Source organism: Anolis carolinensis, chromosome 1 (genome assembly GCF_035594765.1).
Source record: "Anolis carolinensis isolate JA03-04 chromosome 1, rAnoCar3.1.pri, whole genome shotgun sequence".
Lineage (NCBI taxonomy): Eukaryota > Metazoa > Chordata > Lepidosauria > Squamata > Dactyloidae > Anolis > Anolis carolinensis.
Genome location: NC_085841.1, coordinates 6,754,854 through 6,779,699, shown reverse-complemented (window position 1 = coordinate 6,779,699; position 24,846 = coordinate 6,754,854). Strand labels below are relative to the sequence as shown.

The window sequence follows — 24,846 nt, the reverse complement described above, 5'->3', positions numbered from 1 at the left end:
GACACTTAAGTCATTATATCTTCTTAGGTTACAAAACACATGTATAGCCATAGCTATCCCTCTTTTTCTCTAAGAAGCTTTGAGAAGCATAGCTGAGTTCTCATTTAATTGACAAGAGTTCAAGGTGGAAGCTATTTTAGAAGATATAGAATGGCTCTGAAAACCAGGGCTGGGCAAACTTTGGGTAGGCTATTAGAATTTGAGGCAGTTGAAGTCCATAACACCTTGAGGAGGGCTGAAGATTGCCCATGCCCGCTGTAAACTATACAGCCAGATTAGGTTTTCTGGTGCCATAAAACACCTAAATAACCTAGCAGAGGAACAAGAAAGAACATCTATACCTCCACATATATACAAATGCAAATATATAATTAGTGGGATACCAAACAGGGTCCCCATTATAAATTGGTGACAGCACTTACCCAGTGAAGGCAGTAGGTTCAAATTATTTCCCCATATAGGAGGATGATCCGTTGTGGAAAAACTCTTCCTCGCCGTTATACAGATCAAGGGTAACCATTTTTGCAGACTGGACCATATCATATTTTTGCTTCCAAATATCAATAAGCACACTACCAGACTAAAACACACAAATATTTATTTGTCCAGACTTAGTCTAACAAGATTTAGTGCAAAAATCGCACTGGTTTGCAGACACAATCTTACATCCAACACGTCAGAGCTACAGAACCAGCCCCAGTGCGAACAGGTGCAAAAAATTAAAGGTTAACTAGTACATAGCAGCATTAACACCCTCCATATCCTGCCTTGTCTTTCCACAAAGCAGTTTTTTCAGTATAACAGAGTTATTTTCTTAAGCCTAGATCCAACAAGCAATCTGAATGCAAAAGAGCAGATTGCTGGTGGCAGCAGATATTAAGAATGGCTGAAACAAAGATGAGGCGCAGCTAGAGAACCTTTCATATGATCAAACCCTTAAGATAAACTTCAGAAGTTCTAACTTCCAGTATTAAAACAATTAAAGAACACAACCTTGGATTAGTACCACTTACAATTTATGTTCTGATATTAAAATGCAGAACAGAGCACAAGCAAAATGGCAACAGGCATCTTTTTCAAAAGTAGAGAAGCCCTCGCTGTGAGGAGGGTCAAGCTCTTGTAGTGTGTAAAAGGCCTTAACTGAGGAAATTATACACAAGAAAGTTGGGCGTCTGGCAATACTTGATGGCAAATACCTTGCCATCTGGTGTAGGATCTGAAAAGGCAATTTCATCGGTGCTTAGGTAAGAGCCAAAGCAGAACGTTCGCCTGGAAGAGAAAACAATTTTTTATTAGTGCAGCACAACTATCCAGTCTCCCTTGAGCTACTTACAGCTTGCAATGAATGTGCAATGGGTTGTTTAAAGTTGGCAAAAACTAGAAATGAGGATGCGAAGGGGCCATGTAGCATCTCAGAACTAACTACAAGCTCCCTTTGCTTATTGATATTTTAAGCCAGGCATGGGCAAACTTTGGCCTTCCAGGTGTTTTGGACTTCAATTTCCACAATTGGTAGGCTGTTAGGAATTGTGGGAGTTGAACTTCAAAACACTTGGAGGGCCAAAGTTTGCCCATGCCTGTTTTACTAACATGGTCAGGCCTTTGAATTCTACCCCTAAAGAAATAATAAGGAAAACAGAGACATGTATCTGCAATTCATTTGTAATTTTGCTATTAGTGGGAGTTTGTTTTACACATAAGCATGTAAATTAAGACTTAAAAGACTTCTGTCAGGCTTGAACTATAATTGTATATGATCTAGATCAGGCATCCCTCCAGGTGTTTTGGACTTCAGCTCCCACAATTTCTAACAGCCTACCAGCTGTTAGGAATGGTGGGAGCTGAAGTCCAAAACATCTGGAGGGCCAAAGTGTATTGGAAATAGCAACCGCCCAAGCCTTTCACTATTTATTTGCTAATCTGTATTCTATGTGTATATTGATTTGTCCGTTTGACTTAACTCTTTGGTGTGAGAGGGGTTATAGACATGTGTTTGTACTGAGCATGTTCAGACTCAGGACTCCATTTTGTATTCAGTATGTGTTTGGACTTCATCAGAGAAGTTGCTGTTTGGACTTTAGTAGAGAAGTATGATTTATGGACTTCAGTGAGTACAGCTATACTTAAAGACTATGGATTATTGATTAAGAATGATATCCTATGAACACAACACAGAGAGAAACGACATCCTATCTAAAACTGAACTTTAATAAGAAATGTGCCTGCACGGTGTATTAATACAAGTTGTTTATGAGTAAACATGATATGCTATTTTCAAAGAAGACTTTGTTTTTATCTCGAGTGCATATTTTAAACTAAGAGGCTTCAAGGGAGTGTATATCGGGGTTGTTGTGTGTTTTCTGGGCAATATGGCCATGTTCCAGAAGTATTCTCTCCACATTACCTCTGAGGATGCCTGCCATAGATGTGGGCGAAACATCAGAAGAGAATAGTTCTGGAACATGGCCAAACTGCTTGGAAAACACACAACAACCCTGTGATCCCAGCCATGAAAGTCTTCGACAACATAGAGTGTATATCTTTTATATTTCAATTTCAAAGAAACAACTATCCTCTGCTAACCAAATATATTTTTATAATGGCATGTCTTTGTCCTTGGCAATTCAAAGACATGGTTCTTCAGTTTAACAGGTGAGTTACCTGTGTGCCATTACATGAATGCTTATGAATATCACTTGTTCAAAAGGTTGACTTCTAACAAGGTCATGCTTTTCTTGACTAGTGGTTTTCAAAACATAGTCTCCACATGTTCATGGAGATTCACTTTTGCCAAATGGATTGTGATATCATTTTTACCTTTTCAATAAGGTTATGATTGCCATTTATTTCCAAAAGGATATGTGCCCAGAGACTGGGTGCAGTTATTTTCCAATAGGTTATGGTATTTCCAATAAAGTGTGCCTATGCCTTATCTAGATGGTGTACAACAGACTGCTTGGTTTAACTCTACATTTGTGCAACTGTATGCATGACAGACCTGGTTCATAAAGAAAATGTATGCTGTGTTTAATGGTGGTAGTGAGATGTGATGCTTCACCTGAGCACATCCACCATGCGGCTGGCGACACGCTTCCTCCTCATCAGGCTGAAGACCCAGATTCGGCTGATTCCGCAGAAAACGTTCTCCGGCTCCGTTGAACAGCACCAAACACGTTGAGGCTCCAGGCCGCTCTTATTGGGAGAGTCCAGCTCTGTTGTGGGCTCTGAAAGCACCCGGAAAGCCTAGGAACAAATAAGACAGGCTTGTACAAGGTAAATGAAAAGGCAAGAAACCTCAATTATAGTTTGGGATTTTATGGGATACTCAGTGTTGCCTAAAAATGAATGGAAACTATGTTGCTTGGAGTGCCTTTAGCAAGTGTCCCAAATCATTTTTGGGGATTTTTTTCCCCACCCAATTACACAACGTTACAAAAGTACTGTTCCTGGTTTGAGTGTTATTGCTTGTTTAATTGTGCAATTGTTGCTATACTCCAGAAACTTTGTTTTTGTGGCTGCCACAAACTATGTCAAATTGGTTGGGACTCTATGAGATCGTCATTGAAAAACTATAGCAAAGTGTGCTGCAGGATGTCCCTCCCTCCAAAACAAAACTTTTGCAGTTTAATAGACCTTTTTTTTCCTGTTTTTATGATACAGTCAATTAGGAAATGACATTTACAGCCTAGGAACAAAAAATGTGTTACATAGTGTAATGAATTATTGAAGTTCCAGTCGCTCTCATCTGTGTACATAATAAAAGTGAAAATATATATTTTATGTATGTAGCTGTCTATCTATGTATGTATGCATTTTTCAAGATAGCTTCCACATCCAGAAAGCCCTGCGACTCCCACCAAAAATGAGTTTGGACCAAATTTGGCACACAGATTCACCACAACGGGCTGTGGCACAGCTGGTTAGTAGCCAGCTGCAATAAATCACTACTGACCAAGAGGTAATAAGTTCGAAGCCAGCCTGGGTCAGATTGAGCACCCAACCATTAAAATAGCCCAGCTCGTTGTTGACCTAAGCAACCCGAAAGACAGTTGCATCTGTCGAGTAGGAAATCTAGGTACCGCTTCATAGGGGGGAGACTAATTTAACTAATTTAGGACACCATAAAAACGTCCAGCAGCGTGCGGAAGAACGAGGAAGTACTCCATCAAGGACTCAGTGTCACAGTGGAAGATGAAGCAGCAGCTCCCCCTGTGGCCGGAATCGAGCATACTCTCATTAAGCTGGAAAATGTTAAATTGCCTGTGTCTTTGTCTCTGTGTCTAATGGCATTTGCCATTTATCTGTACATTGTGATCTGCCCTGAGTCCCCTTCCGGGTGAGAAGGGCGGAATATAAATGCTGCAAATAAATAAGTACTGGTGGAATTGGGTGGTGGTAGGGTGACAATGGGATTTATAGTTCATCAATATGCAAAGTCCACTGTGAACCCCACTGGCAATGGATCTGGACCAAACTTGGCACACATACCCACCTTGACCAACTTTAAATACTGGCTGAGTTTGGGAGGGGGGGGGGGAGAATTGACCCAGGTGACAGGAGTTGTAGTTTACCTACATCCAAAGACTAATTTGTATCCAACATCCAAAAAGCCTTATGTATTTCTAATAGGACCATTCCAAAAATCCAAAACCAAAGTAACAAAATACCTAACCCAGGCATCACTGAGTACCTAAGCTAGTCATTTGATAAAGTAGCAATGTGTAGACAAAATATAATGAAAATTTTGGTCTGTCACAGAATCCCAGGTAATGCCTCAGAGGAATGACTCAACCTTTCATAATTCTATTTGGAAGGTTCTTTCAGCATTGGAGGTGCCACTGCGAGGTACATTTCCAATTTACACAGCAGCAAACTACTCACCCGTCTGACAGGCTCAGCGATTAAGCAGCCAATTATCTTCTTTTCATTAGATACAAATAGGTATGTTTGAATCTGAGTTGGACATGTCAGTACCACTTGTTTAAATCCAAGTTCGCTATCTACCAGTTGACGAACATCTTCGGCCTGTGAGAATAAAAAAAAATGGCATACAGAATTCATAACAATCAACATTTCTAGATATTATCTGTGTACTATGCCTTGAAGGAGTTAGCAGTGGAAGTAATAAAGCTGATACTTTGGTTTAATTCATAAATGGAAATGAAAAACCAGAGCAAAAACATTACCACAAGCTAATCTCTTGATAATACAGTAGTCTCACTTATCCAACCTTCGCTCTTCCAACGTTCTGTATTATCCAATGCAGTCTGCCTTTTAGTAGTCAGTGTTTTCAATAGATTGTGATGTTTTGGTGCTAAACTCGTAAATACAGTAATTACTACATAACATTAGCATGTGTTGAACTGCTTTATCTGTTGATTTGTTGTAAAACTTGTTTTAGTACTTAATTTGTAAAACCATAGCATAATTTGACGTTTAATAGGCTTTTCCTGAATCCCTGTTTATTATCCAACATTTTCACTTATCCAGTCTTCTGCTGGCCCATTTATGTTGGATAAGTGAGACTGTAGTCTATTGCAAAATAAATAGGTGGGGAATTTAGTTTAAAATGTAACAAATTGTATTTTAAATGCTATAAAATGTAAACCAGAGATGCAATGGACTTTAACAACACTCGAGCAAAAAGGAATATAAGGTACAAGAATCTCGAAGCATTCCTGAAACAGACAGGTATGAGTTTTGAGGCAAACAAGTATCATTTCACCTCCAGACAAGCAAGACTAGAAGAAAATTCTGCACTGTACCTTCTTGGTGGCATATTTTGGATCACTCTGCCTGATCAAAACTATTTTCCCATCCCAGAATTCAGCAGCAACATGTTCATTCTTCCAGTTCTGTCAACAGGATGGAAAAGGACAGGAGAAAACAAATTTATATTATTAACAGCTTGGAGTACACAGCTGGATTTCAAAACACTTACCAAAGCTATAACGAAATGGGAAACTGGTTGTTTTTAATATTAAGCTCTGTCACCAATTTTCTGCATCTCAGGTTTAGTCTCCTTTATCTGGAAATATAAAATACTAAGAAACAAAAACCAAACCCTATGAGGAGCGGGACAGGGAGCTGTGTATGTTAATAATTATGATATTGATTATTAACATACACAACTTATTATTATTATGTTTAGTTTGGAAAAGAAAAGAATGGGATCCATGCTTAAATATCTGAAAAGATGTCAGGGCTCCTTGAGTTAAAATTCAGTGGATGCAGCACTCTTCCCACATCCATCATTCACTATGTATATGCAAACACAGGAATCCCAAAATCTGAAGAAAATAATAATTTTTATTTATTTACTACTCGCCTCTCCTTTCAGCTCAAGGAGCACAACATAATTAAATACACCTATAAATCACATATTAAAAACTTATAGTCCCAAGCATTTTGGATAAGAGAGACTCCACCTGTAACACATAAAACAATCTCAAGAAAGCTTGGAATAAGCAATCACCAGAATGCTCCATTTCAAGACTGAATCTCTATGGTCACATTCCTAGCAGTTGCCAAACTGCATTGCATTTGCTAAGATATGTTCTAGGAGCTGTATTTTCTGGAATCATGCCGAAATTCAAGAAGTCAGTTCGTAAAGGTCAACTTACCACGTATTTTATTCCTTCAAGTAACCTCTGGTGATACTGGATGTGATGGGCTTCATCCTCCGGATTGGCAGCGGAGTACACCATACCACATGATTTGCAGACGGTGGCACCAAAGTGTTTTTGACCAGCATCCTGCCAAGGTAAGGACCACATGACTATAATCTAATCTATGGCACTTGTGTCAAAATTGAGTCCCGTGGGCCAAATCCAGCCCACCATATCATTTTATGTGGTTCTCCAGATGCTAGACCCCAATTCCTGTATTCCTCATAATTAGACATCATGACTAGAGTTTGATGGGAGTTGTGATATAGTAACATCTGGAAGGCTGCAGTTTGTCCCGTCTAGTCAGGAGAGTGGGGTCTGAACTGAGATACAAGGCTTATGGATAGGATTCCTGACATTAAAACGTTCTTTAACTTTTCCTCACTTTCAGAGCCACAAGTGCTAATAGGTTGCATTTCCCATTACCCCCAGTCCGCCTTTGCAGGAGCATACGAGAAGCTCGGCCTCTCATTGAACATCAAGAAAACCGAAGTGCTCTTCCAGCAGTCACCAGGCAATTCCTCTGCAATGCCAGAAATACAGCTTAATGGTGTAACATTTGAAAATGTTGACCATTTGCACTCCCTTGGCAGCCACCTCTCCACAAAAGTCAACATTGACACTGAAATACAACACCATCTGAGCTCTGCAAGCGCAACATTTTTCTGAATGAAGCAGAGTGTTTGAGGATTGAGACATCCGTAAGGACACCAAGGTGCTTGTTTATAAAGCTATTGTTCTCCCAACCCTGCTCTACGCCTGCGAAACGTGGACCATCTACAGACATCACACTCAACTCCTACCACAATTCCACCAGCTTTGCCTCCGAAAAATCCTGCAAATCTCTTGGGAAGACAAGCGGACAAATGTCAACGTGCTTGAAGAAGCAAAGACCACCAGCACTGAAGCGATGCTCCTTCGCCATCAACTCCGCTGGACTGGCCACGTTGTCCGAATGCCCGATCACTGTCTCCCAGAGCAGCTACTCTACCCCCAACTCAAGAACGGGAAACGTAATGTTGGTGGGCAGGAAAAGAGATTTAAAGATGGGCTTAAAGCCAACTTTAAAAACTGTGACATAGACACTGAGAACTGGGAAGCCCTGGCCCTAGAGCGCTCTAATTGGAGATCAGCTGTGACCAGCAGTGCTGCGAAGTTTGAAGAGGCACGAATGGAGGGCTTAAGGGAGAAACCAACAGGAAGGCGCATCAAGCCAACTCTGACTGGGACCGCCTTCCAATGTCCTCACTGTGGAAGAACATGTGGGTCAAGACTAGGGCTCCACAGTCACGTACGCATTCACCGCCAGGACACCACACCTGGAAGACAATCATACTCGGACAACGAGGGATCGTCCCAGTAAGTAAGTATCTGGCGGATTCTCAAAATGGATGGGAGTTGTCATTCAATAACACCAGGGATAGCCAAATTGGGTAAAAAGCGCATCAACCCTCAATGAAAATGAGTTTGACAACTCTGATCTACAGCATTAGAAAAGAGCTGTACAATACTCAGAAGAACACATAAACAGAAATAAGGAATGTAAAACAAGGGAAATAGAAAGCTCCTTTGAATTACCAAATGCCTCAATTGCTCTTGCAACAGTAACAGCAGTATGATTGCATAAATGTACTCACAATGACCATCTGATCCTTTAGACCTTTACTCAGTTCCTTGGACTTCTTGCTTGTTCTTGGTATAGCAGGGATGTTTTGTACTCCTGGACCAACATCCAGTATTGGCTGCTCATCAGGATGAGTCCGTGACCTGAAATATATTTAAGATATTTCTTCGTAACCAATATGGCTGCACAGAGACTATGGCAGAAGTTAGTTAAATGTGGATCTTCAGAGTAGCTGGCTGTCCTAGCTACTCAGAAGTTCTAGCCATCCTAGTGAAGGGTGAAGAATGCTGAGACTTGTAATTTAGCAGTATCTGGAGGGCCACTATAGTGCACATCTGGTCTACAAGGATAGCTAGCCATTCTCTATGCAAGTTCAGAGTTGATACTGATTCCATTGATGGGGGAAACAGTAAAAAAGCAAACAAAATAAATCACTATGCTTGAAAAGATTTAGTTCACCTTCATACAGGGATGAACATCAAGGTCTGCAGTGAGTCCTTATAGGAATCGGAGCAGAACTCGAAGCTTTAAATCTTCGAGAAACAGAGAAGCCATTGAAATCCACAAGCATGTGGACAATTTCAACAGAAAGGAAGAAACAATGAAAATGAACTAAATCTGGCTACCAGTATTAAAAGCCTTTAAAATCAGAACAGTAAATAAAGAACACTCCGAAAACAGAGGAATACCAGACAGGAAACAATCAGGGCCAGCTAACACCTCCCAACAAAGGATCCCCCAGGCAGGAAACAGTAAGGCTTTGAAGCTGAAAGGCTGTTCAATGCTAATCAAGCTGGCCAATTGCAACATTCAAACAGACAAGAGTTTTTTTTCCCACCCTGGACATTAGCCAGACTTATAAACCAAAACTGCCTAGTTTCCTTCCAACAGACCTCACAACCCCTGAGGATGCCTGCCATAGATGTGGGTGAAATGTCAGGAGAGAATGATTCTGGAACATGGCCAGATAGCCCGAAAATCTCACAGCAACTCAAGAATAAGACTGCTTTTGGTTTTAGGATCAGTTCAAGGAGATTGGAAAAGCAGTGATGTATCATAGCAATTTATTTATACCAAGTCTTCACAGTTCTGTACAGTGTATATATTTAAAATCAGATGGGAAAAAAGTAGTGGATGAAAATGTAATTACGCTATTTATTAGTCAAGGCAAAGTATGCAGTTAGAAAAAACCTTTATCCTTCTCTTTCATTGCATAACTTATGAATATTGACATACCTTTTTTTGTTGCTGAAGGGTGTGCTACACAAAGGATGAGCACTGTACGCCAACGCTGACACTAAAGAGAAAGGGACATCCAGTTGACCATGAAGCTATTATTCATATTATTATGTTTATTTATACCCCGCTTTTTCTCTCAAAGCAGCTTACGTTAAAACATTTCAGTACAATTTAAAATCTACAAATCTACAAAACTTAAAACATAATTAAATATCAATGTTATTAAAAGCGCAGCTAAAACTGATTAAAACATATGTATTTGAAATTCTGACATGATCTTAACTTTATACATATTTTACCTTGGCGACTCTCAATAGAAGGTTTAGTGGAAGAGGTATTCTCATCCTTGTTCACAGCTATAGGTGATTGTTTTGGCATTTCTTCCAAGTCCTGTGAATATGACATATTTCTTAAATAAACCAAATCGTATAAACATTCCACAGGTTGCTGTGAAGAGAGATGCAATAACATTTGCTGAAAAGAAGCATATCTGTGCCTGGTTAGCATGTGGTTGAAAAGCCAGAAAACTACTAAAGGAACTTAAGCAGGCTGCTTGGCATTTAATGGGAGAGTAGGAAAGCAGAAATCAAGCAATTCACATTATTTCCAATCTTGAGATTTGTTGTTTTCATGCAAGCCGAAATGAGTACATCGACTTATGCCCAGATTGGGGTGGGAGGGCAGGAAAGAGAAAATTGCATAGAATCAGCCTCTTTTCCTTCCATCCAACAAAAGCCTAGATCAGAACTTTCTGTGAAAGAGCACTATTGGATATTTATTATCTACACACTTACTGATCATCTGTCCATCCTACTTGGAGAAAGAAGTCGGTCACCTTGTTTTGATGATATAAATACTGTATATTGATTTGTACAACCTCATAATAAGAGGATAGCAATGAAATCACTCATCATAAAAGAGTTCCTAATAAAACATCTCTTTGCTTTAGCTTCAGGTCTGAGGTGAGAACAAAGCAAAGGCTTACAGCTTCAGCTCTGGTCCAGGGAAGTAAAGAAAATAAAAGAGAAACCTTCAGGTCCCGCCAGAGATAGTCTAGTAGTGACCGACTCCAGGGGTTGGTGCCCATCTCCATTTCTACGCCGAAGAGCCAGTGTTGTCCATGGACACCTCCTAGGTCATGTGGCCAGCATGACTGCATTGAGCACCGTTACCTTCCCGCAGAAGCGGTACTCACATTTGCATGTTTTCGAACTGCTAGGATGGCTGAAGCTGGTGCTTATAGCAGGAGCTCACTCTGATCCCAGGTTTCGAATTGCCCACCTTTCAGTCAGGAAATTCAGCAGCTCAGCAGTTTAATCCGCTGCACCACCAGGAACTCCAAATAAAACTTAGGGTGAGTAATAAACAAATTCCTCTCCTTTTAAACACACAGATGGAGCATACTTAGGAAGAGCTAAAATTTAGATTTTATTTCAAATTTTGTGACCTAGTCTGACACTTTTTTTTCAAACTAAAGGACAATTTGGGATCCTGCAGTGTTGTACGGCTATTCGTTGCATGCTTAGGCTGCTAGTGTTCGTTTTAATAGAGCACAGAATCCTGGTAGGAAAAGGTGTCAACAGTGGTTTCTAACATTTAATTTCCTCTGTATGGCAGAATTATGTGATCTCAAAAAACCAAACAAAGCAGTCATGGTTGCAAAACACCTTGAAGTGACTATATTTTGACTAAATTTTATTCCAACCCTTTGCAACATTGAGTATGCAAGATGCAATTACTGCATACCTGGCAGAGGCCATTCAGTATCTACAGTAGAATCTCGCTTATTCAACATAAACGGGCCGGCAGAACATTGGATAAGCGAAAATGTTGGATAAGAAGGAGGGATTAAAGAAAAGCCTATTAAACGTCAAATTACATTATGATCTTACAAATTAAGCACCAAAACATGTTTTACAACAAATTGACAGAAAAAGCAGTTCAATACACAGTAATATTATGAAATAATAACTGTATTTGCGAGTTTAGCACCAAAACATTGTAATGTATTGAAAGCATTGGCTACAAAAACATTGACTACTACAAGGCAGACTGTGTTGGATAATACAGAACGTTGAATAAGCGAGACTCTACTGTACTTAAATTTTCCCACTGGTGAAAGCCCCAGCGTAAGTTTTTCTCAGCTTCATTTTACCTACCTGATTTGTAGCCTCGATTTCCTTTAGATCCAGCACCTTCAAGCCAACAGACTGAGGAGTCTGGGGCTCAGTATCCAGCAGGCTTGATTCAGACACATTCTCCAAATCTTGACTAGTACTTTGGGCCTGCACCTCATCCTTCCCCACATGATTAGGTTTCTCCTCTTTTTCAATTTCTGTGGCACAGTTTCCTTTTCTGCCAGCTTCAGTTGGTTTGTTTTTAGTGGGCAAGGTGAGCTTGCTTTGTTTCAGGAGACTCTCCGGCTTCTCTTTGACTTCCGCCTTGCTGACAGATGGGGAGGATAATGGGGACGAGGGCCCTTTTTTAGAAGCAGAGCTCCCTTTCTTTCCAGTGGTAAAGAATGCTGCTCCTGTTTGGAGTTTCAGTGTAGGCTTGAATTTCATGCTTAAGACCTTGAAAGAGCCCTCAATTTTCTTTTCTGTAGGACAGTTAGCATTCTCTTTTCCCTCAAAAGGCTTGGGATGAGAAATCTCTAATTTGGCTTTTTTAGTGTTTTTGGGCAACGCCTTGGGTTGCTTTGAAGCAGCTGGACGCTTGTATGTTTTTGAACTGGGCATCCTAGCTGTCGGCATTTTCACCTGGGCTGTCTCTGTTTTGCTGGTGACAGGGAGGTCCCCACTATCATTTCCTAGACCAAGGGGTTGGCTTTCATTTGCCAGCTTCCGCTCTAGAATGTTGAGAAATTGCTTGCCTTTGTTGTAAAAGGAACCAGCAGGAACAACAGAACTACATTTAGTACCAGACTCTGGGGATGTTTTCTGTGGGAAAACTGTCTGCCTTCTCTGTGGCACATTGGCAGTCTGCAGGGGGGAAATGTCGAGTTTCTGTAATATAGCTGACCTTTGCGGCGAGAAGTGGTTTTCTTTATCATTATCTAGGAAAGCAGATGTTTGCTTTATTGGAGATGCACAATCCTGATCCCAAAACACCTTCACTGCAGGCAGCCCTTGGGTGAACTCCATCATCAGCTTTTTCACTGGATTCCCATGTGTTAACTGCAGGCTACAAAACATATTAATATTGCACTCTTTACACATTTCTGAATGAATTTGGCTACCTACTGTAATTTTCATTTAGGAGACACTCTACCAAGCATTCAAAGCTACCTCAGAACTGACTTGTTACATAAAAAGGAATATAACTATGTCATAATTTGAAAAGGGAAGCCTCAAAACATGCAATAAAGACTTTGTCACTCATACAGTACGACACCTGTATCTGTGTCAGAGATATTAAAAATTAACTAGGTATTTTTCATTACAAAAATGTCAGTCAAACACTGAAAAGGTTAAATAAACTAGTGTAGCCCTGGGGAGAGTGAGTAGGTCAAAGCTTATTAGAGTTAGTGGGCCAAAGCTGGTGTCGTCCTGAGGAGTATGAGAAATGCCTTAGTGTTAGCCTCTGAATGAGAGAGGTCTCATTGAGAGGTAGGCCTCAGTATGAGGTAGGCCTGTGTGCGAGAAGGCCTGGTGTGAGAAGCTCCAGTGAGAGAAGCCACAGGTTGAAGGCCTTGTGTGTGAAGGCTGCTGTATGTAGCTCCTGTGTAAATTCAGTGTGAGAGGAGGCTCTGTGAGAGTGAAGCTGTTTATCTGCATGAGAAAGAAGCCCTGCATGGAAGCAAAAACTGAATTATAGAGAACTTTATTTGTGTTGTGGAAACCTTGTTTTTGTAAATAGTGCATCCATATTATTCTGCTATAAAGAAAAGCCTCCTAAGGAAGAAATAACACTGGTCTGTGTATTTTTGTTCTTTTTATCGCTTTTGACTACTGGTGCTGGATCACGCTGCTGCTAATTAGTCACTCTGCTATACGTTTATGGGGAGTCTTTTGTTAATAAGCCCACTCGCCCAACAACTATGTGTGTGCGTAAAATTGTGCATAAGGGTCCATAGAAGGACCCTACTGAAATAAAGAAAAGTGTCTGCGTTCTGTGGCACATTGGCAGTCTGCAGGGAAGAAATGTCAAGTTTCTGGAATGTAGCTGACCTTTGTGGCAAGAAGTGGTTTTATCGTTATCTAGGAAAGCAAATGTTATCTAGGAAAGCCCAGGAATAGCATAGTTGCGTTTCAGACCATAGAAAATGGTCATATGGATAAATGACACTGTGGATAGCAGGCTCATGAATGTGAGGATGGTATTGAATAACCAATACAGTAGAGTCTCACTTATCCAACATAAATGGGCCGGTGGAACGTTGGATAAGCGAAAATGTTGGATAATAAGGAGGGATTGAGGAAAAGTCTATTAAACGTCAAATTACATTATGATTTTACAAATTAAGCACCAAAACATGTTTTACAACAAATTGACAGAAAAAGCAATTCAATACACAATAATGTTACATAGTAATTACTGTATTTACAAATCTAGTACCAAAACACTGAAATGTATTGAAAACATTGACTACAAAAACATTGACTAGTAAAAAATTGACTACAAATAAAGATAGAATTGCTGCCTAGAGAAACAGCTGTGGATCCGGGCGGGAGGCAGACTGTGTTTGATAATAAAGAACATTGGATAAGTGAAGGTTGGATAAGTGAGACTCTGCTGTAATATCTTTTGTGTCAAAATCTATTTCGGTACAAATAAAATGTATCCCCAGATATACATTTAATAAGAAGGAATTTTTTATCGTGTCACAAGTGAAATTGAGAACATACTGCAAGTCACTTCTGGTGTGAGGATTGGCTGTCTACAAAGACGTTGCCAGGGGACACCCGGATGTGTTACCATCCTGTGGGAGGATTCTCTCATGTTGCTGCATGGGAAGTTAGAGCTGACAGACAGAAGCTCACCCTCTTGCACATTTGAACCGCTGCCCTTAAGGTCAGCAGTTCAGCTGGCACAAGGATTTAACCCATTGCGCAGCCATGCAATAAAATGAACATTTAATTATTTTTAGTTATTTTACAATGGACACCTTACCCATCAGAACTCCGTTTGCGTTTTCTTGGGGTAACCGCTGCCATATCTTCTGTAAAGTGTCTGTAAATTAGGAATATTTACGTTAATAAATACAGTAAGGTTTTGAGTTATGGGTCTGCAACCCATGCCCATCCTGACCTGTCATTAATACTTCAGTTTCTCACATGAATTTACATTGAGAAATCCTGATCCCATCTCTCAGAACATCACTTAGCTTGGATTCATCATTTCCTTCAGAGGTATTTCACACACACACCATACACACTTTGATGGGGACATGGACGGGACTCCAAAAGAAGACAGTAATGAAAGTTCAGCGACAGCACATGCTTTGCATGAAGAACTTCCCTGGTTCAGTGAGAGCTGGAAAAGATGCTGGATAGCTACAAAGGAAGGATCTACACTGCCTAACAACATAATGCAGCTTGAACTGTACTATACAGATCTTTACTGACTTTGGATGTTGGGAGCTACAGTTCACTCACATCTACTCACATCAGAACTGCTAGGTTGGCAGAAGCTGAAGCTAACAGCGGCCGCTCACGCTGCTCACGAGGTTTGAACCTGGGACCTTTCGGTCTGCAAGTTCAGCAGCTCAGTGCCTTAACACACTTCGTCACCGGGGTTCCTTAAAATTTTACCTACCTACTTACTATTCAGTTATGCTTCTATGGAAGAATTTCACATAATTGGTCCAACATTTAAATATAGTCCAAAATTATGGCGGTTTGATACTACTCTGACAGCCTTGGCTGCACCATACACAATCCTGGGATAACTGGATTCCATGTGTTAATTTCCCTTCTGACTGATTTCTCTCACTTCCTGTTCTCTCAAACTTCTTTTTAATTATGAGTCATTTGTAAGTCGGATGTTGGTAACTCAGGGACTGTCTGTATATATTTGTGTGTGTGTGTGTGTGTGTGTAGACCAAGCATGGGCAAACTTGGGTGTTCCAAGTGTTTTGGAATTCAACTCCCACAATTCTTAACAGTCTACTGGCTGTTAGGAATTGTGGGAGTTGAAGTCCAAAACACCTGGAGGGCCCAAGTTTGCCCATGCCTGATTGAGTCCCAGATAATGCAATTCAAACTAAATTATATGGCCATGCAAACCCAGCTTGAGGCAGTTAGTAGTGACAATACAGAGCTAGAAGGATCCGTTGTAATGCTTTTCATTCAACCCTCGTAATATGGGGTTGCTGTGAGTTTTCTGGGCCGTCTGGCCATGTTACAGAAGCATTCTCTCCCGACGTTTCACCCACATCTATGGCAGGCATCCTCAGAGGTTGTGAGGTCTGTTGGAAACTAGGCAGGTGGAGTTTATATATCTGTGGAATGTACAGGGTGGGAGAAAGAAATCTTGTCTGTTGTAGGCAAGTGTGAGCATTTCAATAGGCCACCTTGATTATACTTTCAGCTTCAATGCCTAGCTGTTTCTTGCCTGAGGGAATCCTTTGTTGGGAGATGTTAACTGGCCCTGATTGTTTCATGCCTGGAATTCCTGTTTTCTGAGTGTTATTCTTTATTTGCTGTCCTGATTTTAGTTTTTAATATTAGTAGCCAGATTTTTTCATTTCCATGGCTTCCTCCTTTCTGTTGAAATTGTCCGCCTGTTTGTGGATTTGAATGGTTTCTCTGTGTAGTCTGACATGGTGGTTGTTAGACTGGCCCAACATTTCTGTGTTCTAAAATAATATGTTGTGTCCAGGTTGGCTCATCAAGTGCTCTGCTATGGCTGACTTCTCTGGTTGAGTGAGTCTGCAGTGCCTTTCATGCTTCTTGATTCCTTTGAAGCTGTAAGGCCATTCAATGCTAATCAGGGTGGCCAATTGCAACATTCACACTTGCCGCAGGCAGACAAGAGTTCATTCTTCCACCCTGGACATTCCAGAGATATATAAACCCCATTTGCCTAGTTTTCAACAGACCTCACAACCTCTGAGGATGCTGTTGGAATTCAACCCACACTGCTCAAGTACCCAATGAGGAACAGCTTAGTTAGCTTAATATAGGTTAAGGGTTTCCCTTTCCCCATGTCTCCTGTATGACAGCTGGGAATGTATCTTTTTCTTCTCTCCGGTTTCTGCTCTCATTCTCATTGGTTGTGTAAAATGGATACTTTTCTACTGCAAGATTTTTTTAAAATATGATTTATGCTTCTTCTTTGTATGGAGAGTTGTATTGTTTGGGTGTTTTCCCCCTCTCTTTGAAACCTTAGAAGCGATGGGTGTTAGAGTAGCTCAGAAGAAATGCAGTTATTCTATATTATTGTAAATAAACCTTTTGTTTGGACTCTGCATCTTTGCCTTCCTAAGCTCTTAATTCTTTATAGCCACAACCAATGGCATCTCACACTCTGCTGGCTAATGCTCATTTTTTTTGTATTTTTGGATGCTCTGCTATATTTTAGGGTAGTTTTCCTTAACAGATGCCCGCCATAGATGTGGGTGAAAAGTCAGGAGAGAGTGCTTCTGGAACATGGCCATGCCACCCAGAAAACTCACAGCAACCAATGATTCCGGCCATGAAAGCCTTAACAACGCAATTGTCTGATGATGATGATAGTAATACATTTATTACTCACCTCTCCTTGTGGCTTGAGGCAACGTGGAAATAAAACACAACACTATTAAAATAAACAAAATGCATATAACAACACTAATAACATGCAGGTTAAAATTCACAATACTAACAAAAATAACATGAGCTGCCTTGATTTAATATTATTTTATTATTATGTTATTATTTTACTATTTTTATTTATTACTATTTTCATTTATATTATTGTTACCTTTATTAGTTGAAGAGGATGGGATATCTATACACATAATAAATGTGAAAATATGTATGTATGTGAGTGTGTTGCTGGGGTGTCCACTTCCACAGACAAGCTCCCACTTCCACAAATAACCATAGCTCCTACTACTCAGGAGACACTAACGGCCCTCCCTCCAATGACACTGCAGGTTATAGCGAGTGCCATGAACATGTCCAAGAGCCTGCTAATTCCTCTACAAACACCATAATGCCCACCACCCAATTTAAGGCTTTCATATGGGGACAATTTCATCCTAGATTTTCTGTTTTTCCTCTACCACAGACATCTCAGTGTTTCTGACTCTCTCAATTGCTGTGGAATTTGCATGATCCCGCCCACTGCCTCTCCCATAACCCTTTCCTATTCTTTCCTATGGCACACAGCAAACAGAGGAATTGATCAGCGAATGAACATACTAGAGAGGTTTGGGGAGAATTCACCATGGTTTATAGTTGTAGGTACTGGGATGTATAGTTCACCTGTAATCTAAGAGCACTCTGAACCCCACCAACGATGGACCTGGAACTAACTTGGCACACAGAACCTCCATGACCAAGAAAAAATACTGGAGATCTTTAGAGGGATGTATAGGAGTTGTAGTTCACCTACATCCACAGCACACTATGAATGCAAACAATGATAGATATGGACCAAACTTGACATGCATGTGGCGCAGGCAGGAGAGCAAGCCAGCTGCAATTAACTGCAATGAATCACTCTGACCAGGAGGTCATGAGTTCGAGCCCCGCTCGGAGCCTATGTTTGTTTGTCTTTGTTCTATGTTAAAAGGCATTGAATGTTTGCCTATATGTGTAATGTGATCCGCCCTGAGTCCCCTTTGGGGTGAGAAGGGCGGAATTATAAATGCTGTAAATAAATAAATAAATATGCCCAAATTTGAATACTGATGGGTTTTGAGGGAAATTGGCCTGGACATTTTGGGAGTTGTAGGTATTGGGATGTATAGTTCACCTGCAATCAATGAGCACTCTGAACTCCACCGAAGATGAAATTGGACCAAACTTGGCACACAGAGCCCCCATGACAAGAAAAAAATACTGGCAGTCTTTGGGGAAAATTCACCTTGATTGGGGGGAGTTGTGGTTCACCTACATCCAGATAACACTGTGAACCCAAACACCGATGGATCTGGACCAAACGTGGCACACATACCTGATATGACGAGATTTGATTGCTGGAGGGGTTTGGAGGGAACTGACCTTCCTTTCTGGGAGTTGTAGTTCACCCACAACCAGGGACCTACAACAATTATGGATCTGGACCAATCTTGGCACACAGAACCCTCATGATGGTGGCGGGGTATAAATAAAGTTTTATTATTATTATTATTATGACTAGCTCAACTTACTGGAGGGGTTTGAGGGGGCTGACTCACCATGGTAGGAGTTGTAGTTCACCCTACTGCCAGAGAGCACACTGAACCCCACCCATGATGCATCCAGAGCAAACTTGCCCAACATAATAAACTTGAAGTACTGAGGTAATTTCTCGGGGTTCACCTGGTATGATGTGAGTTGTAGTTCGCCCACAACCTTATGCAATTAAAACATTTACTTTTTCAAATAACCCGGGCAACGCCGGGTACCCAAGCTAGTAAAACTATATAAAAACCCACCGCGAAGAAACTGCGATATTTACCTTAGAACAAGGAGTAAAAAGGAGCCTCTGCTTTCGCCTCAGCTTTTTCTCTGAAACTCGGTTCGAAACTTTCCCTCAGAGCGCGCCTTTTCTCCTCTCGGTGTCTGATTGGCCAGCGCTCTGGTCCTCGGCAGTGATTGGTTGAGCCAACAGCCAATGACAAAGCTAGAGCCTGCTTTTTTGTTGTTTCCTTCCTTTTTTCCTCCCTCGCGCTCAGTTCGGCGCGCACTTTCTTTCCCCTCGCTTTCTGATTGGTCGGCGTTCACCATTTCCCCACCGTTCATTGGTTGCTTCGCTTGTCAATATAACTAAGCTCGGGTCTGTTTCCCCTCCCGCTTTCTTCGGCGGGAGTCTTATTCACCGGCTCTCACCCAATGGGAAGCTTCAGCTCGCTTGTCAACTCCTAGAAAGACACACCCCTTGACCAAAGAGAACCGGGATGGCACAGAAGGGGCGAAGAGGCGGACACTTCCGGATAATAAGCGACGCACAGAGAACTAGAGACAGAGATACTGCTGGATCATTTTAAAACCAAGGCAGTTTGGCACCGCTTTATTGGTCATGGAACTGTGAGAGTTGTAGTTTTGCAAGGTCTGCAGTCTTCTTTGCCAGGATCCCATAACATTAAGCTATGCCAGTTAAAGTGGTATCAAACTGCATTAAATTTGCAGTGTAGATGTATTGTATATGGTTAGGCCATTCTATTCCTAGAGCTTTCTTTACTGTCCAGTTTTCACAACCATATACTGTATAGTTCCTGACTTTGGGATTCAATTACATTAAATCAGGACAGTAAATGAAAGAACACCATTCAGAAAACGGGAATTCCAGACATGAAGCAATCAGGGCCAGCTAACACCTCCCAACAAAGGATTTCCCCAGGCAGGAAGCAGCCAGGATTTGAAGCTGCAAGGCCATTCAATGCTAATCAACGTGGCCAATTGCAACATTCACACTTGTCTCAACCAGACAATATGATCGCTTACCTTATAATAATAATAATAATAATAATAATAATAATAATAATAATAATAATAATAATAAAATTTTATTCTTATACCCCGCCCCATCTCCCCGAAGGGACTCGGGCGGCTTACATGGGGCCTTGCCCGAACAGAACAATAAAAACAAGACAAGAAAACCAATAAAAGCAATAATCAATCCATAAAAACAAGTCATAAAAACCACATACAAGATAAAATGTTAAAATCATGGATTAGGTTCAAAGAATCCAGGCCAAAGTGCTAAGAGTGCAAATAAATCATATCATCAAGGGAAGGAAGTTACTTAGCTATAATGGCTATAATATACCTTATAATGAAATAATGGCTATAATATACCTTATAATATATATACCTTATAATGAAATCAACTACAAACAACTAAAAACAAAATGTATCACCACAACAAGAAAATCAACCAGTTCTTCTCACAAGCAGGATGAGCAACATCCAATTTACAAAATTCACATCTGTCATGCTTTGCATAGGCACTAGGCTGTGTGTGTTAACTGGAAAATGAAGTGCATGAAGCCGATTGGCTGAGCCTGCAAAGACCTGGGGATTGATTTTGATACTGTTTCTGTTCTGCTGCTGCAGAACCAGTTTGGACAAGTTTTTCAGTGCTGTTGGTGAAAGCAGCAGTGTACTCAGAGGGGGCTTGCTATTTTGAGGGCTGTTTTGCTGCTGAGAAAAGAGGGAGAAGAACTAAGACTGTATTCTTCTCTGAAGCAGATTTGTGGACTGAGAAAGGACTATTTATGACTGTGGACTTCTGTAAGTGATCAGAGGGACCATTGTAAATACTGCTATTTTTGATATATTGGAATCAGTAAAGTTCTTGTATTTTTGTTCTGCAAACCTGAGTGGCATGTTATTCTGCGGGTGACTCTGGATCACAGGCACACGTAAGAGTTTCCATTTATCATCATCAATCAGCAACAACATCCACATACGTAATTTGATGTTCAATAGGCCGGGCCGTGGCGCAGCTGGCTAGTAACCAGCTGCAATAAATCACTACTGACCGAGAGGTCATGAGTTCAAAGCCCAGGTTGGGTTAAGCCCCCGACCATTAAATAGCCCGGTTTGCTGTTGACCTATGCAGCCCCGAAAGACAGTTGCATCTGTCAAGTAGGGAAATTTAGGTACGTTTTATGCGGGAGGCTAATTTAACTAATTTACAACACCATAAAACTGCCAGCAAAACACGAGGAAAGGAATGAGGAAGTACAGCTCCCCCTGTGGCCGGAATCGTTAAGCTGGAAAAATGTTAAATGCCTCTGTGTCTGTCTATACTGTATGTTGTTTGCCTGTTGGCATTGAATGTTTGCCATATATGTGTTCATTGTAATCCGCCCTGAGTCCCCTTTGGGGTGAGAAGGGCGGAATATAAAGTAAATAAATAAATTTTCCTTAATCCCTCCTTATTATCCAACATTTTTGCTTATCCAACGTTCTGCTGGCCTGTTTATGTTGGATAAGCGAGACTCTACTGTATATATAAACCCCACTTGCCTAGTTTCCAACAGACCTCACAACCTCGGAGGATGCCTGTCATAGATTTGGGCGAAACGTCATGAGCGAATGCTTCTGGAACATGGCCATACAGCCTGGAAAACTCGCAGCAACTCACCGAAAAGAAGTACCATTTGTTGCATTTCTGTACAAAGCTATAAAGGAGGGCAAGTGTCCTGCTGTGAATAGCTCATTGTCCTTTTATTGTATCTAAGCTTTTTTTATTCTTCTCTTGTGTTGTACACCAAAGCAACTACCATTCTGGATACTGTTAAAAATGAAAAGAGGAATTAACTCTGGCCTTTTTGTGATTGACAGATACTTTGCAAGCGCAGATGTTCTGACACAATGCTATAGAAAGAAATGCTGAGCTTTGCTATCTTATTCCCAAAGAATTCTGAAATACGGCGTTTCTGCAGTTTACCCATGATGGAAACTATTGCTGATGCTCAGAAGCAGGAAAAAATGCAAAAAGATAATGAAAATTAGCTGGACGATCCATCAGTCCAAAACAATTGTTCCAACAGATAAGTAATTGACTTTAGTAAACCATGGTCTAAGTTTCTTTAGCTCTTTTAGGCTATTTCCAGCTCTACCTGTTTTCATTTTGGAATTAGAACCATAGAGTTGGAAGGTGTTGGGGATTGCGGATGATGGATAGCTCTTACCTGTGCCCATGAACCCAAACTCACCTTGCAGAATGATGCACTACTCAGCTTTGCAAAACAAATAACACAGGAACTTTTACTAAGTCCAATATATTAACATAACAATGGTATTTACAATAGACCCTCTGATTGCTTACAGAAATCAGCAGTCATAAGCAGTCCTTCCTCAGTCCATGAATCTGCTTCAGTGAAGATCAGCAGCAAACAAGGCCTCAGAAATAGTCAGGCCTCTCTGAGTACAGAGCCACCTTCTTTCCAGCCAATACTCAGTAGACTCTCTTTCACAGAGAGAGAGAAAAATGTTCAAACTGTTTCTCCAGCAGCAGGACAGCAACAGTTGCAAACTGATTCCCAGGTCCTTGCAAACTCAGCCAATCGGCCTTATGCATTTGATTTTCCAGTTAACATACATATAATATCTTTGCAAACCATGACAGAAGACACCCCAAAAGCCATCCAGTCCAACCTTTCTGCCATGCAGAAAAACCCAATCCAAGCATTCCTGGCATATAGCCATCCAGCTTCTCACAACTTCTGAGGATGCCTGCCATAGATGTGGGCGAAACGTCAGGAGAGAATACTTCTGGAACATGGCCATACAACAACCCTGTGATCCTGGCCATGAAAGCCTTCAACAACACATCCAGCTTCTTCTCAATGGTGTGATGAGTGGTTCTCAGAAGTGAAATAGTTATCTTCCTTTTGAAGTTTCGCACACCAGCAGTTCCAATTTCTATTTGTGGCTGTGAAAAATGGACAGAGAAGAAAGATTCCAACTCATTTGAATGGTGTTGCTGAATTTTTGCAGATACTCTCGACTTCCAAAGACAAATACATGGGTCCTAAATAAATCATGCCTGAACTCTTGCTAAAAGCCGACAGAACTAAACCAATGCTGTTGTTATTTTGGGTATATCTGATGCCCAAAGTACAATGGTTACTCATTAGAAAGAATGATGATAATATATTCTTCTTTTCCTTCCACTTCACCATCACATCCTTTCTTCTCAAGAATTGAGACCCAAAGCAACTCACAGGTTGTTTTTTTAAAGATACAATTATTTTGGTGTTTTCTAGTTGTATTTTTGATTTTTCTTCTATGTTTACAGGAGTACTGATGCACTGAGAAATCCCAGCAGATCTATTACACACATCAAACTAGAGACTTTCATGTACTTTTCTAAATATACGAAGAATAGCACCTGAAGGAGATACCGAAACAAGGACTATGTACCTAGGATTACCTTGTTGTGTTTACTCTTGAACCACAAGATACCACCGTTATTACCCTTGTTGAACTCTTGAATACCACCTGTATCAATATAGTGAATGTATACAGACTTTAAAACATCTATTATTGACAAGACAGGTGTTTATATATGTTCTTGTGTGACTTATAAGTGTGTCTTTGTTATAATTGATGTCATTATAAAAGTGAGTACCCTGTGAGGACATTGTATAAACAGGATACCTATGTTTTCTTTTCACATTAATAGAATCATAAATATGTATAAGGCATAAGGTAGTGTGAATGTAATATGTAAATTATTTTCTTGAAAACCTTTGTTTCCATATTACACCAATTGATTTTTCATGATACATAGACATCTGTACATATCTAGGCTCAGCTTCTGCCAACCTAGCAGTTCGAAAACATGCAAATGTGAGATCAATAGGTACCGCTCCAGTGGGAAGGTAACGGCACTTCATGCAGTCATGCCGGCCACATGATCTTGGAGGTGTCTATGGACAACGCCGGCCCTTCGGCTTAGAAATGGAGGTAAGCACCACCCCCCAGAGTTGGACACAATGTCAGGGGAAAACCTTTACCTTTAATGATCCCAAAAATGAAAATTGCAACCTCAGTGAACAAAAAAGAAACCAGCCACTAACTTATGCAGGTCTACGTAGAACTTACTCCCATGGAATCCACAGGTTGGCACCACCACACGCAACACAGGGTGAGTATTCCTTAACTGAAACGCTTGGGACCAGAAGTGTTGAAGATTTTGGATTCCCTTGCCCCCACAGATTTTGGAATACTATCAATCAGACTACCAGATTTGTGGGTTTAATATTTGCAGAATTGATTACTATATTATTTCTAGCTCCTCCATGCAACTCTTAAGTTAACTGTAAACTTGTGCAAGAAGACCTGGAGATTTCTATGAGAACAATTATCTGGGCATGTCAGTGAATGACATGTTTTAATATGCTGGATATGCTCTTTTAAATCAATGTGATGTATTTTAAACTGTTTTATATGATTTAAGAGATGATATGTGCCTTTAAAAAATTTACAAGCTTCAGTTTTATGTGCTTTTAATTGATGTACGTCTGTTGTTGGTCCCTCTCTTGATCCAAAGGGAGCAGCGGATAAGAAATCATATTTAATCCAGTAATTGGCTGTCTTTTTGGGAGGAGGTTAATCGCCATGAGTTCTGAAATACTGGTTCAACCAGAACAACTAAAACAATTTAAAGCATTAAAAGAAATCACCCACAGAATACATTCAGCTGAAAAGATCCAAGTCAAACAAA

The 24,846-nt window shown here is 40.6% G+C and overlaps 1 protein-coding gene across 3 annotated transcripts; it reads right to left on the bottom strand.

Moving 5' to 3' along the window:
* Positions 1-581: 581 nt before the first annotated feature.
* On the bottom strand, positions 582-19,390 carry esco2 (establishment of sister chromatid cohesion N-acetyltransferase 2). 3 transcript variants are annotated; one of them, XM_003227938.4, is made up of 12 exons: positions 19,123-19,390; positions 17,230-17,271; positions 14,644-14,703; positions 11,691-12,714; positions 9,831-9,921; positions 9,529-9,589; positions 8,306-8,435; positions 6,624-6,755; positions 5,766-5,855; positions 4,882-5,025; positions 3,059-3,243; positions 582-1,269 (listed from the first exon to the last, which is right to left on the bottom strand). In XM_003227938.4, the coding sequence occupies exons 3-12, from the start codon at positions 14,685-14,687 to the stop codon at positions 1,137-1,139; spliced, it is 2,034 nt and encodes a 677-aa protein (XP_003227986.2). In that variant the 5' UTR covers positions 14,688-14,703; positions 17,230-17,271; positions 19,123-19,390; the 3' UTR covers positions 582-1,136. The 3 variants fall into 3 exon arrangements, with proteins under 3 accessions (XP_003227986.2, XP_008119562.2, XP_008119559.2); XM_008121355.3 differs by lacking the exon at positions 17,230-17,271; XM_008121352.3 differs by lacking the exon at positions 19,123-19,390 and having other exon boundaries at positions 17,230-19,114.
* Positions 19,391-24,846: the final 5,456 nt, after the last annotated feature.

Coding starts and splice junctions, on each gene's coding strand:
- esco2 (XM_008121352.3), bottom strand. CDS start 17,294: ATGCATTTTGTTTATTTTAATAGTGTTGTGTTTTATTTCCACGTTGCC. Junction 12,715..14,643: donor CGCAAACGGAGTTCTGATGG/GTAAGGTGTCCA, acceptor TATGTTTTGTAG/CCTGCAGTTAACACATGGGA. Junction 5,026..5,765: donor CAAAATATGCCACCAAGAAG/GTACAGTGCAGA, acceptor TTATTCTCACAG/GCCGAAGATGTTCGTCAACT.